This window comes from Acanthopagrus latus, chromosome 12 (assembly GCF_904848185.1).
Source record: "Acanthopagrus latus isolate v.2019 chromosome 12, fAcaLat1.1, whole genome shotgun sequence".
Taxonomy (NCBI): domain Eukaryota; kingdom Metazoa; phylum Chordata; class Actinopteri; order Spariformes; family Sparidae; genus Acanthopagrus; species Acanthopagrus latus.
In genome coordinates this window covers 533,718-548,939 of record NC_051050.1, presented here as the reverse complement: position 1 = coordinate 548,939, position 15,222 = coordinate 533,718, and the positions used below count along the sequence as shown (strand labels likewise).

At 41.5% G+C, this 15,222-nt stretch overlaps 2 protein-coding genes across 7 annotated transcripts in view; one reads left to right on the top strand and one right to left on the bottom strand.

The window, feature by feature from the left end:
• The window catches only part of pam (peptidylglycine alpha-amidating monooxygenase), a 75,456-nt gene extending 66,548 nt beyond the window's left edge, over positions 1-8,908 (bottom strand). Inside the window, exons 1-4 of one of the 2 annotated variants that reach the window (XM_037117743.1) lie at positions 8,809-8,908; positions 5,258-5,402; positions 5,048-5,171; positions 459-582 (exon numbers count right to left, since the gene is read on the bottom strand). In XM_037117743.1, the coding sequence (XP_036973638.1) occupies positions 459-582; positions 5,048-5,142 (219 nt within the window). In that variant the 5' untranslated portion in view covers positions 5,143-5,171; positions 5,258-5,402; positions 8,809-8,908. The remainder of the gene's footprint in view (positions 1-458; positions 583-5,047; positions 5,172-5,257; positions 5,403-8,808) is intronic. The other variant, XM_037117744.1, reaches the window with a different exon arrangement.
• A 111-nt stretch (positions 8,909-9,019) lies between these two features.
• The window catches only part of pomk (protein O-mannose kinase), a 29,536-nt gene continuing 23,333 nt past the window's right edge, over positions 9,020-15,222 (top strand). The window contains exon 1 of one of the 5 annotated variants that reach the window (XM_037117748.1): positions 9,020-9,155. The gene's annotated coding sequence lies outside the window, so the exon portion shown is untranslated. Of the gene's footprint in view, positions 9,156-9,214; positions 9,487-10,224; positions 10,473-15,222 lie in introns of those variants that run through there. The other 4 variants (XM_037117747.1, XM_037117746.1, XM_037117749.1 and 1 more) reach the window with 4 other exon arrangements.

Genomic DNA, 15,222 nt, shown 5'->3' with positions numbered 1-15,222 from the left:
ATGTTCAGTAATGAAACATTCTTAATAGACAGCATCCCAAATTCCTTATTTATTTACGCGTCACCACCACCAGATGTTGATAATGTGTCATCACTTTGCTTGGCTGAATTTAGCATGTTCACCCAAGACTTACATCTATTTCAAAGCTGAGCCGAGGTGATAAAAACCTTGTTCTACTGCAGATTCAACTGACCCGGGTGTAATAGCAGAGGTTAAACATTCTCATTGCACACAAAGCATGAACTTAGCTGGTTTAAGTCGTTTTTTTGACAAGTGGAAAAGGGGCATTATACCCCCTTTTTGTCTTCTAGCACATCTGTGATGAAGATAAATAACTAGGACAGCTGCCGATGAACTTTCTATAAATTCACTAATTGATTAATTACACGATTTCTAGTAGCAAGACCTATAAGGATCCAGACCCATCACTCAACAGTGTAGTACTGAAACAGACTCACCCCACTTGGGACAACACCAGGCATCCGGATATCTACAGAGAAATTGTGAGAGTTTGTGAAGACCTGCTGCTGCTTAGTCCTGGACATGCAGTCGCTGGGATCTGACAAGACATTTTCCCGAGACCTTAGGGAGAAACAACAATGTGGTTAACTTTCTGCTTTACAACAGGACACAAGACTAGTTATAGTAATTTGCTGGGTATACCATGGTTTATCTATGGTGGGTATTGGTCGTTCGGTCTGAGGAATGTGCCTTTAAGTTCCCTTCCTTTGTTTTTCATCCAATTTTTTTTTTTTTTTTTTTTTGCCGAAAGACTAAGGGTCCTTTGTGTGATGCTTTGCCAAGGTGGTGAGATGAAACTTAATTAGTCCCAAAGGAACTTCTTGAACCAGACATTGCTAAAACTTACAATAACAACAAAATAACAAACAATATCACAATAATAATAATAATGAGTAACACAAAAGTGCAAAAGGAACAATACATGACATCATTGCCAAATACTTTAACAATAAAAATGGTAATATGTGTAATAGAGTTGCACTCATTAGTTTACATACCCTAGCAGGCCATATTTCCGCGAATATAAATGAGACTACAAAAACTTTTCTTTCACTTATGGGTAGTGGTTGGCTGAAACCATTTATTGTCAAACAATTGTGTTTGCTGTTTTTAAAATTGTATGACAACAGAAACTACCGGAATGACCGTGATCAAAAGTTGACATACCCTGGAAGTTTTGGTCTGATAAGACAGACACAGGTTTAAATGGCTACAAAAGGTAACCATCCTCATCCGTGATCTGTTTGCCTGTAATCAGTAGCTCTTTTTAGATGCGGCATGCATCATCATTGCAGCAGTGATTTATTTGCTGATTCTTCGCTGTTGGCTGTTCACACAGAGCGAAGCCTCTCCGCCTTAAAGACAAACCCGTATAATTCACACAGGTGGCTAAAGAAGTGTGACAGTACACATCATTATGTTGATGTCTTTGTGTTTTTAAGGTGTTTCCTCCAGAGTCCCCCTGTCAATCTAAACATGTACCTGCTGACGGTTTATAATCATGCTGTTATAATGTGTTGTGATTAATATCATGACCCAAATATCATGGAAAATGACAAAATTACATTTTTCACTCTGAATTATATAATTACATAATTGCCATCAGCACACTGGGTGCTGTCTGATTCTGTCACTTGCGTGGAGGGAGGCTGTTTTCTGGGGGAAAGTTCACTGAAGTCTCGGTCTGGAGGGCTGACTGTCACAGTCATCTTTTTTTCAACACAAACACTTGGTGAGTTTAAGTTTTTTGCTGGTGGCAGAGGCTGTCACAGTAGTTACAGTTACTACGTTTTACTCATTTTTGGTCACGTAACATTGCTTTGTGGGACATTTCTCTTTATTATGTTGAGTGAGGGACCTGTGTAGTTATCGGACTCTCAGACCGACACGACCTCGATATGCACAGCCAGCTTATCCATTCACTCGCGTCTAGTTTGCGCCTCTGATACTACCTCCAGAGGCGGATCAGCGCCAGAGCGAAATTTCACAGAGAGGTGGAGGCAAAGAATTGGAGCAGGATCCTTGCATCCAAATGGCAGTGTGAATGGAGCTAGTGAGTTTCTGGGTTCCTGACAGACCCCTGTATGTTTCATCCAGTGCTGCACTGGCGTTGCTGGAATCCGAGCCATGGGGAAGGCAAAAGAATTATCAAAGGATCCTTGGGAGAAGATAGTTGAACTTTATAAAACAGGAAAAGGATATAAAAAGATATTCACGAGAATTCCAATCAGCGGTGTTCAAACTCTAATTAGGGAATGGAACATGAGGGATTCTGTTGAAACCAAGCCACAGTTAGGTAGACCAAAAATAATTTCAGCCACAACCGCTTGGAAAATTGTTTGAGATGTAAAGAAAGACCCCTAAATAACTTGAGACTCTCTGTAAAAAAGTGATGTGGCTGTTACAAGATGCACAATAAGGAAGCACTTGAACTAAAACAGGCCTCATGGTCGAGTTGCCAGAAGTAAGCCATTACTATGCCATTGCTACAATGGCATAGTATGATTTGCTCATGTCTTTTTGAGCCACACATTTTAATAATACTCGCAGGTACTGTGATGCTTCAGGTCGTATTCCCCTCCATGTGAAATTGAGAATTAACTCTAGCAAAGTTCGAAAAAAATGTGGTGAGGATCGGCTTTTGCCAGCTTCACTCAGTCGTAATGGGTGACCCAATCTCTGTTGCAGTTGCATTTCTGTATCATGCCAAAATCTGCAACTGACTAACTGACTGACTGCGCAGTTTGATTGACAGCTGCTGACAAAGACCAGTGATGACAGCCGTTCCTCCTTTCTTCACAGCCATTGGATGAATTACAAATTTTAGAGGAAACTGTCCTGCAATGGTTTGACTTTGAAAACCAGACCCAATTAAATTGCGGGACATGATCTGAATATATGGGACGTGGAACAAGTGATTAAAATGCTGTGCAGCCCCGCACAAAGCGACATCTGGTCACCCTTGTCCCAGACCTAGTTTGTGTAATGCCAACAGTAAAGCATCCTGAGACCATTTATATGTGGGGTTGCTTCTCAGCCAAGGGAGTGGGCTCACTCACAATTTTACCAAAGAACACAGCCATGAATAAAGAATGGTACCAAATCATCCTCTGAGAGCAACTTATCCTAGTCATCCAAATCACCAGATTGAAGATGAACAATGCTTTTTCCAGCATGATGACCTTGCCATAAGCCAAAGTGACATCTAAGTGCCTCGGGATACAAAATATCAAAATTTTGGGTCCATGGCCAGGAAACTCCCCAGACCTTAATCCATTGAGAACTTGCAGTCAATTCTCAAGAAGCAAAAACCCACAAATTCTAACAAACTCCAAGTATTAATTATGCAAGTATGTGCTTCCATCAGTAAGGAAGTTGCTCAGAAGTTGATTGACAGCATGACAGGATGAATTGAAGAGGTTTGCAAATATTGACTCTTTGCATAAACTTAAATTAATTGTCAATAAAAGCTTTTGACACTTGACATTAAAATCTAGTAATTGGTTGTGAGGCATTCACAACATTTCAACAAATCCCATTAAAACTTTTGAAAATGTTCAACTTTCTTTGAAGCTTTATGGCATTGCTATTATAATGGCAGTCAATGAGAAATCACTTCACCAGAAATCACCACTCATTTTTCAACTGTTCTCCCTCCTTCATACATTCTCATAGTAACTCCATTCAAACTGTGAAACATTCACAAAGATAAGGACTTTCTCACATCAATTCAACTTTGTCACAGTAGTTCAAACATTGATAACTTTTTGGCCACTTTGAGATTTTTGCATTGGTGTGTATGGGGTGGAGTGTTGACAGCCAGGGTGGCGGAGCCAACTGACAGAGTGAGGAGGGGCTCAAAAAATTCTAAAAACCTCAACTTCAACTCTCCCTGGCTTCCGCAATTTTCACTTCAGTAGAAAAATGATACATTAGTGCTCATTTTACAGCGGTTCTCTGGAGGCAATCAGACAAATACATTTGGCTTGGTGGGCATTTAAATGACAGAAACACAGACCCGTTCCATTAAACTGAGAGGAAAAATATCTGGAAGCAAGCAAACACATCCACTTCTCTGAACTGCTCCACAAGACACATTTTTGACCACACACACACAAAAAAAAAAATGCTCACAAGACTCTTACAGTTTAATCATTATTCGAGTGATAACAGTTACTGTTTTGGAGGGAGAAACATGATAATGTGAGGTGAGCCTCAACTGAAATCACAATTAAATCAACTCTAACAGTCTGTTACCAGGACCAACCTGGTTCAACTGGGCCAACACACAGAGAGAAAGATTTATCAATGAGTCTGTTTGATACACACATACACACACATAAATGAAGTCAAATATGCATGTGTAAGCATGCACACATAACCACTCATATAGAGCTATGCTTAAGCGCGCAAAAACACAAACACACACAATATATTTCCCAACATTTCAACTATATTTAACTTAATTATCTTTTTATTCACTCAAGCCAGAAACTCCATCTAAATATTGCAATGTTCCCAATTGTTGATATATTGAGATTTACTGAATTTCTCAGTCCAATTGAGAGTATTTGACTCATTCTCACTGTAACATCTCTTCATCCATCAGCTGCTTTTCAACACAAATACAAGTCAGTGTTGCAGTTTGGCTCAAAGCTTATATTCTATTTTTAATGCTAATTCTCACTCAATTAGGAAGCTTCATTCTCAGGCCGTTGCTTCAGGTGTTATCATTTTTGCTCTGCTTATCTGGCTATTCCCAATCTATGGTGATGTTGGACTAATGTTGTAATATTGGAGGGCATGTGCAAGCTGACAATCAGAGCCAACCGGGCTTTTCAGGAGGGAGGTCAGAAGCTAAAACAGAGCATCTCAATAGAGCACTGCGTCAATGAATAAAACTGATGCACTTTTTGGGCATAACATTATGTAAACTTATTCTAATTGTAACACAAAATAAAATTATGAGCCTGGCAATTACATCAATCATCAAATAAATCAACAAAAGAGCAAATTTTGTTCTTACCTTTTAGACCCATATGCAGGGTTTTGTATTTCCAGGCTGTGGCTGTGACAGATGAATAACAGTACCACCACACAGAACACAGGGACTCTCATCATGCCTGTGTCCTCTGCTGCTTCTGCCTGGGCTACAAAATGTTTAACAGAGGCTGTTAGAATTATCCTGTGCGAAAAGACTAAGTGGGCAAATTGCATAAAAGGATGCTTGTCACACCTGTTTCCAGCAGCCTTTTGGAAGAGTAGGAATATGAGGGGAAGTAAAGGTAGTATCCCTGCTGGACCTTATTCCTTTAGCACGTCTGATTGCAGTTTACGCTTTGGTCCTCATTGTGGATAAGACAGCTGTCTGGAGCATCAATCTGAAAAAAGCATGTGTTAATTATCTGCTAGCACAGACATGAAGCTTAGTAAAACAGGAGTTTCTGTCAAATAGTCTTACTATGTTTAATTTTGTTAATAAGACTTGTCCATTTGACGATATATAATTTATCTACCTGGAGATCTTGAAACAGCATTCAATCTAAAGGGTATCTAACTTTTAATATTCAAGGTAATGGACATAAAGTTAAAATCAATAACTTTGAAAGCCTAAAGTCAACCAAAAAGTAGAAGTAAGAAGAAGAAAACTACACTGATAATTAAAAGCGAGCTGAAAAAATTAAGGGAAAACATAAATCGGGGCATCAGATAGCTTCTGGACACGGTGCCAGATGCACTGATACATAATGCCTACTGGCCGAACTTGCCCATCAGGGGAGGTTCGGGCCAGCCCGCTATATTTTTAACACCCCTGGCCTGAACACTCTGGCCACATAAGGCTCGGCATTGTCCTGCATCAGCAGACACCCAGTACCCCCTGCGTTGCTCTGAAGATGTTGGCTATGATGCAGAGGTCTGTGTGACACTTGAAGGATATGCTTCCCCAGACTATCACTGCCTGCGATATATTTCAAGTTTCCTACCTGCCACGTCAGACCACATACTTTCAGTGAATGCAATTATGGAGGAGCAAGCTGCAAAAAAGAAGACAAAATCACCAGCTGCGGTTTTAAACCACATGCAACCAGCAAGCAAAATGACCTAACTGAAGCAATTTGCCATCTCTGCAAATGTACTTTACCAGCAAAGGACTCTTACACTACCAATTTGCACGAGTATTTGCAAATACACCATCCGTCTGAGTACCCTCTGACATCTGTGCTTTAATGTGTAAAGACAAATTCACTTAAACATTACAGCCCATGGTTTCATCCCTGCATTCTTCAGTGCACAGGGGATTTGTGCCTGAAAAATACAGATAGGAAATGCTGCAGTTTGCATTTTTCTACCAGTTTATAAATTTGCATATAGGTTAAATTTATTCCCAACTCTTCACCACAGGTGGCGGAGCTGCACTGCTAATCAACTTGCTCAGGCAACTTGCACACAGTGCCCTGCTCCCAAGGCAGTCTGCCAGCATTTCTTTGCCCTAGTCAGTTCTGCTCCTCCTTGACTCCTTTCTAAACACAGAAACCACAGATGTAGCCCATTCCTATTTTGGTGCTTACGGATTAATCATTTATTGACTGAGATTTTCAAGGCGGTGCACCATTAATTGAACAAAATTAAATTGGCTCCAGCAAACTGACCACTGATGGTTTGAGCCTTCTGCCAATAGACGATATATTCGTCCAATCGCCCAACCCCCATCACTGACCAACCGCCAAACCCGTCAAGCTGGTCAATGCTCTGTGAATGCCATTTGAGCTGCACAGTGCTGGGCTGTGAGCACAGGTCCCACTCGAGGACATCGGGCCCTGATGCCACCCTCATGGACTTTGACAGTTTGGTCAGAAACATGTGCACCAGTAGTCTTCTGGAGGTCATTGTGTAGTGCTCTCCCAGTGGTCCTCCTGTTCCGACTGGCACACAGGAGCAGATACCAGTCCTGCTGCTGGGTTGATGCCCTTCTATGGCCTTGTCCAGCTCTCCTTGTCTAGCAGCCGGTCTCCTGGTATCTCATCCATGCTCTTGAGACTGTGCTAGGAGACATAGCAAACCCTTGTGACCGCACATATTGATGTGCTATTCTGGATGAGCTGGACTACCTGTGCCACCTGATTGGGCTACAGGCACAACGTCATGCTTCGAGTCGTGACACACTGCTACACTAGCAGATCACCGAACTACAGAAGACTCAGTCAGGAAGGATCAGCAGAGTGCAACTGTCTATGGCCGCAACATGTAAACCAATCCCTTTTTTGCATTGTCCTGCTTTTGCCTCTCCATTGCACCTGTTGTCAAATTCATTAGGAGGTAAAACTGATTCACAATCACTTGTGCTTCTTAAATGGACAGATTGATATCCCTGAAGTTTAGCTGACTCTGTGGTATACTGTGACGATTAAGTTTTCCCTTAAGTTTTTGTGTATACACACACATACACTAACACACACACATTAATAAGCAAATTCAAACAGCGACATCAATACACATCGCATGTATAAATTATTGAATGCCTTCAACCAATCAATTAATAATTATGTTAGATTGACATGACACAACATTAACAGAAACAGTGAGAGTGGTGCAGCAATGAGGAAATTGTACACGCTTTGTTTTAGTGCTGCGCCTACTGTCCTTTCTCATTAACAAAGTCTGAACATTAAAAATATCTTTTAATCATAAAACTGAAAGGTTATAAGAAAAGAGTGGTTACATTCAAATCAAGGTGTTTAAAGCCAACCTTTTAATCTGTTCCAATTATATTGCCCAGCACTAACTGTACCTGGACCAATCATGCTTACTATTGTGCGCAGTCACCCCCAAAGGCCTATTGTGAAACAGGAAAAACCATTACAGTTGATACATCCATGTCATCCCATCTCTTATGGGACCCTACTACCCACCACGAAGCTCCAATTGCACTCTTGCAAGCTTCTGGGTGTCACAAGCTCAGAGGATGCTTATAAATGGCAAAGAAAAAAATCATTGAGATGTATAGTTTGCTTGGTGACTCATCGCTATTGACTGAGTGAGGTGGAAATAACAGAGAGAGGAGGGGTGTGACTAGGCAGTGCTGTGCTGACATCAAAGCCTGCTGAGAAGATAGCAGAAACTATGGAAACAGGGCAGCACGTAAGCCACCAGACAACAAAATAAACAATTCAATTAAATTCAATAGATTGAAGATTTCCACTTCCATATTCCATCCACTACTACAACACCTAAAACCCTAGTTGGAACCACCTCATTACACGGCTGCTGGTTCCATTTAAATAACAGCTGGCCAATGCCAAAAATGGTTAAAACATGTTGCCAAGGCTAGGATGAGCTAGAAAACAAAAACACGACTTGACGTTGACTTGACGTTGACGTTTTTCACCATGCAATGACACCGTCACGAAAAAACAGCTGTCACGCCTGAATCTAACAGGAAATGGCAAAAGAAAATAGCCATCTGTAACTAGCACTGTGCTTTTAAGGGTGCTTTTAATCTAAGCTCGCACACTGTATAGATACAAAGCGGCTACATTTTTGCTCTAACTTAAGTTAGCTCCTTAATTAGCTAATGAGGGAACTTGCCGTGTCAGTATTTTGCATGGGCTAGGGTTAGCTATCTTGTACGTTGACGTGTGTGTTGACAGATTAAACGACGAATCTAAACTGTGGTCAATTGAACAAAAGATGACTAGACCATAGCCTACGTTGGTTTGCGATTTAACTCGACGGGACCATACCAATAGATATGTTTTGGAGATAAGAAAAAAAACACAAAAGCGGTACCTGTTCGCTGTCGCTAGACGTCTTCCAATAGCCTCAGTGAAAAACCTGTGGCCTGTGTGTCGTTGGTAGGAATAAATAACGACACTTCCACCTTTTCAAAATAAAGGCATCTCTGTGAACGTGCAGTTAAAAGAATACTCACCCCTCCCTCACACACACACACACACACACACGCTTTTATTCTGTAAACCCGACCGGGAACAATTTTCCCAAATCCGGCTCCTCGTTGCAAGTGAAATGAGTGAAAGACATGTCTTCATGTCACAATTCATATGTTTGTCCAGTACTAGTAGCAGACAGGTTTTCATCGCTTGAATCATTATACAATGTGAACGTGTGGTGGCCAGGTATGTTAAAAATGGCGCTAAATTTTGTAGACGTGGCTTAATGTATATTTTCTCTGTCTTGTTGTTATTTTGATTTGATGTTAAACATGCTATGCCTGTTGAAGTCTGTGGTAAATGGTCGGTAAACAAATGTCCGAAGCATACTACGTATGCCACTAGCTACACCCATTGGTATTTGGTAACAATGCCTTCCAACTGTGGCCACCATGCTCGCACACGCATGTACCTAGTATTGTTCGAAACTATCGTTAACTTTACTGAACGGCATCTGTGAAATCTGTGCCCCGTCCCCCTCACTCGTGGTAGCGCCGGGATCGAAAAATGGCCGAAGGTATGTCATCTGCTTCTCGGCGGTAATTACCGATCCCTAGATTGGCGTACCGATCCTTGGAGTGGTATGCCACTGTTGTTCCGTTGGTATTCCACCGACACATTAAAATATGTGCCGATTGAGACTGTTATGCTATTGAAAGACTGAAAGTGGGTACCGCCCCCTGATGAAAATAATGCTACTGGGCTGGTTTTATAGCAAGTACTGCTGTAAATGTACACATTTTTCTTCATTGACAATGCTAACTCAACACTTTGCCTTAAATAAAGGAATATTTGCATTTCTGTTATGTTATGTTGCTGGCATGTATGCATATACAACGTTATTACACTTAGGATTTTTGCGATATGATAATAAAGTAATATGTCTTAATTTCTATCTATAAACTAATGGTGCTAATTGAAGAGTTAGCTTCAGCTAACTTGGCTAATATTAAATATAGGGTCTGTAGTGTTCTTCAGAAATACATTTTGTTAAACTGCGTGAAATGGTCCTGCTATCCTGAGAGTAGTCAATACATTATGTTCTCAGAAAAAGGAACGAAAATAATCAGAACCTTGTGGCAGCTGCAGCACTGAGAAAAAGCTGACCAATCCATGCTTTTTGGCCTGAATAGCACGGATTGGTCCGATGCCTTCATGTCTCACGCTGCCTGCGCCCCCTCCCTCCTCCGCGCGTGCACACGTCACGTTTCACTGATGCCGGAAATATTTAGCACACACCTCTGCAGAAATACGGAGCTGCAGGAGAAGACGTTCATTTGGTTACAATGGCAGAGAAAATGCGTTACTTGTAACAGCTCACCCCGCTAAAAAGGCAAGGAAAAGAAATCCCGAGACAGAAATGGCTGCGACGAAAAAGGCTCTGGATAAAGAAAAAAGTCAGATTCGAGTCAACATCGGTGCGACGTTTGAGCGGTGGAGACAACTGGGGCATGTGAAGGACCTGAAAAGTGATGCAGAGGTTGCTCTCTTTCAGTTGGACAGGTAATGATTTGTTTTGTTTCGTGGGGATTTGTTATTTTCATGAAATATGTAAGGTTTGCCAACTTCGCTACGTTTGTAACTCGTATTAGCCCAATGCTAACGTTAGCTTCTTTGTGTGTTGTTTTAAGCCATGAGGATGACTAATGAGTTGGCCCAGTTTCCACTGGATATGGGTCTGCTGCGTTGCGGTTCCCATCCCGGACTTGGAGGAGGTGCCACTTTCAAATCTTGCTAGCTCGCTTGCTAGCTGTCCAGGAGCGTAGACCCAAGCTTCAACCCAGCCACGGTAGCCAGGCTGACTAATCGATAGCAGAAACTATGAGCCAACCAACCAAACACTACTTTGTGACAGGTTCTCTTTATTAGGAGAACACAATAATACATTACTTAATAAAAAAAAAACAGTCTACATTGCGGAACATTAACCATTGTGGCATACTATGAATTGTGTTCACTATACTTTGAATGACCAGAATAAGCTCCTAATAAATAGAATAAAGAATCAAATAGATGCAACCCAGATTTAGCCAGTATGATACCTGAAGGCTTATACCACTGGATCAGTTGGTATATTGATGCCCAAAGACTAATAAGCTGGATCTATAGGTTCTTATCACAATAAGCCAGAAGTAAAACAGTTCACGGTAAAACTACCTTGAAAATATCCCAATATCTGTGCAAGACATATTTTCTTTAATCAGTGGATTTTTCTGGTCATTCAAAGTACACTGAACATGATACATAATATGCCACACTGGTTTATGTTCCGCCACGTAGATTTTGTTTGAAGTACTGCATTATTGTGTTCTCCTTTATAAAGAAATCCTGTCAGTATCGTTTGGTTGGTAGGTTGAAAGTTTCTGCTATCGAGTCAACGGTACCCATTTAACAGTCTTTCAATGGCATAACAGTAGCCCCATTCACACTGCCTTTTGGATGCGGCTTTATTATGCCAATTCTGTCTCAGTGTGAATCTCTCGGAGGCGCCGAGGGGTGTCCTCCCGCCTGTCCTACCAACTCTTCGTCACATTTCTGCCCTTAAAAAACAGCGTCTGTCACTGGCAAAGAACTTTAACTCACCGAGTGTTTGTAATGAAAATAAATCACAGCGATGGTCAGCCCTCCCGATTGAGACTCCAGTGAATCTTCCCCCAGAAAACAGCCTCTGTCCCGTGAGTGAGGGAGTCAGATTGACAGGGAGGACACCGGGGGAAACACCTTGAAAACACACATCATGACATGTACCGTTATGCCTCTGTAGGAGCCGCAGTGCCGGACTTCTGTGTAAATTCATGGCGGTTTGTATTTAAGGCGGAGATTCTTTGCTCTGTGTGAATCACCATCAGCGGAGAATTGGCGAACCGCGGCTGTGGCTTTTATGTATCTTCTCCTGTTTGAATGGGGCTAGTCTCAAGCGGCACATACCGTTATGTGTCGGTGGAATACCAACACATGACTTACCAGTCCAAGGATCAGTATACCAGTCTAAGGATCAGTATACCACTTGTAGGAGCCATGAATTAATTAGTAGGTGATTTTCTATTAGTTACAAGGTGATGGGATATTGTTGTCTTGTTAGGGGGCCAAGGGAACGCATATGCAAGCAGACACGTTTCCTAGGACCAGCGGTGCTAGGAACCCTTTTATAATTGTAAGGATTTTTATTGTTATTTTTCTGCGGCTATAAGTGGTGCTGCAGGCTAAACCGTGCAAGGGAGGGCGGTGCAAATTGAAGGGTTGGTCCAGACTCCTGCATATATCTTGGACACAAAAAACTACATATATCCGTCTGCAGGGGGCGCTACACCCCGATATAACTCCCACACCATATGTCCCACATTCAAAAACCTTCTAATGAATGGAGCTGAATCACCTTGCAATTGGCCACACCCACTTCTGCCTAGAAAGTTTTTTTTTGCTAAATCTCAAAAACTGGAAAACCTACTTTTTTGAACTCCTCCTTGGGATTTTGTCCCATCTGCGTGAAACTTGGCACGTATACTCTTCAGCTGGACCTGTATGGAGGACTAAACCTGACTTAAGTATAAATAAATGTATAAATAAATGCATAAATAAATAAATAAATAAATAAATACATGTATGTATAAATAAATGAGGAAAAAAGAGGAATTAATAAATGCATGAATCAATGAATAATTAAATGCTGAAATAAATGTATACATAGATAAAAGAATAAATAAAAGAATAGATAGATAAATAAATGCTTTATATTTATTTCTACATTTCTGTTCACCTACATTTATTTATTTCTGTATTTCTGTATCCATATGTTAATGAGATAGGAGGTCCTAACCTCAGTCAAGAGCAGGATTGGTTATAGGAGTGTGCTCGATGAGGGTTGAGTACTTCTTACTTACTAGCGGCGCTGATTCCTGTACAGGAATGTTGCTGGCTACCAGCAAGCCCGCTCAGCTAACTGTTAGCTGCAGTTGTTGACATTTGTTATTCATGTAGCTCTGGTTTAGTAATTAATTTGACTGGCATTCATTTTAACTGGCAAGGGTCCCAAGTGTGCTGGTGGTGTGGTTTAGGGATCGACCGATATGGATTTTTCAGGGCCGATACCGATACCGATTATTGATAACCAAGCGAAACCGATAGCCGATATGTATAACCGATATTTATTTGCAGTAAAAATGAAAATTTTGGTGTCAGAATTTACAGAAACACACCAGGGATTAGAATGAATACAGTATACTGTTTGTTTACACTGAAAAAATGTCCTTTAATTTTTAATTTTTTCACATAACATGAACATGAACACATAATCTTAACTAAAATGCCTATTTTATAGATATAATAGTTACTTATCAGATTAAAATTTTACATACAACAGCAGGAGTAAATAAAGACACAACTTTCACTTATAGTTCCTTATTTATTATTATATTTATTTATTTAGAGAAATGAATTCATATTCTGAATCTCAGAACATTAAATGTACACTATTGTGCTTAGAACTGTATGTCATATTACATAAGAATAAGGCACTTGGCAATTATAAATGCAAACAATAAAGGCTACTTTACACTCCTCTGTTTCTCCTCTGTGTCTGTGGCACTGCATGTAGAGGCTTCAGTGTTGATTGATTGGGTGTCACTGGCTCACTTGTGCCAAGTAGCCAATCAGTGAGGGATGTGGGCGGGACATTGTTACACAACCAAGAGAGTGGTGACTTCAGGCAGAGAAGGCTGCATCAGAGCCGAAGGAGCGCATTTTAAAATACATTAATTAATTTTATCGGTTATCGGTGAAAAAAACGGCCGATGCCGATGATCGTAAAAATGCCAAATATCGGCCGATATTATCGGCCAAGCCGATAATTGGTCAATCCCTAGTGTGGTTTGAGAATCCCGTCTGGAGAGGGGTCCTCAGCCATGTCCGCTAACCAGGAAAAACATTCTTCTCATTGCTCCAAGTCATATATACACTCACCGGCAACTTTATTAGGCACACCTTGCTAGTACCGGGTTGGACCCCCTTTTGCCTTCAGAACTGCCTTAATCCTTCATGGCATAGATTCAACAGGGTACTGGAAACATTCCTCAGAGAGTTTGGTCCATATTGACATGATAGCATCACGCAGTTGCTGCAGATTTGTTGGCTGCACATCCATGATGCGAATCTCCCATTCCGCCACATCCCAAAGGTGCTCTATTAGATTGAGATCTGGTGACTGTGGAGGCCATTTGAGTACAGTGAACTCATTGTCATGTTCAAGAAACCAGTCTGAGATGATTCGAGCTTTATGACATGGTGCGTTATCCTGCTGGAAATAGCCATCAGAAGATGGGTACACTGTGGTCATAAAGGGATGGACATGGTCAGCAACAATACTCAGGTAGGCTGTGGCGTTGCACCGATGCTCAATTGGTACTAAGAGGCCTAAAGAGTGCCAAGAAAATATCCCCCACACCATTACACCACCACCACCAGCCTGAACCGTTGATACAAGGCAGGATGGATCCATGCTTTCATGTTGTTGACGCCAAATTCTGAGCCGAATGTCGCAGCAGAAATCGAGACTCATCAGACCAGGCAACGTTTTTCCAGTCTTCTATTGTCCAATATCGGTGAGCCTGTGCGAATTGTAGCCTCTGTTTCCTGTTCTTAGCTGACAGGAGTGGCACCCGGTGTGGTCTTCTGGTGCTGTAGCCCATCTGCCTCAAGGTTCGACGTGTTGTGCGTTCAGAGATGCTCTTCTGCATACCTTGGTTGTAACGAGTGGTTATTTGAGTTACTGTTGCCTTTCTATCAGCTCGAACCAGTCTGGCCATTCTCCTCTGACCTCTGGCATCAACAAGGCATTTTCGCCCACAGAACTGCCGCTCACTGGATATTTTCTCTTTTTCGGACCATTCTCTGTAAACCCTAGAGATGGTTGTGTGTGAAAATCCCAGGAGATCAGCAGTTCTTGAAATACTCAGACCAGCCCGTCTGGCACCAACAACCATGCCACGTTCAAAGTCACTTAAATCACCTTTCTTCCCCATTCTGATGCTCGGTTTGAACTGCAGCAGATCGTCTTGACCATGTCTACATGCCTAAATGTATTGAGTTGCTGCCATGTGATTGGCTGATTAGGAATTTGCGTTTAACAAGCAGTTGGACAGGTGTGCCTAATAAAGTGGCCGGTGAGTGTATGTGTATTCATTTTGACGCTGCTTGAACACTTCTATCCACACTGAGATGCTGGGGCTGTGACCTGCAAACCACTGTTAGACGAGCG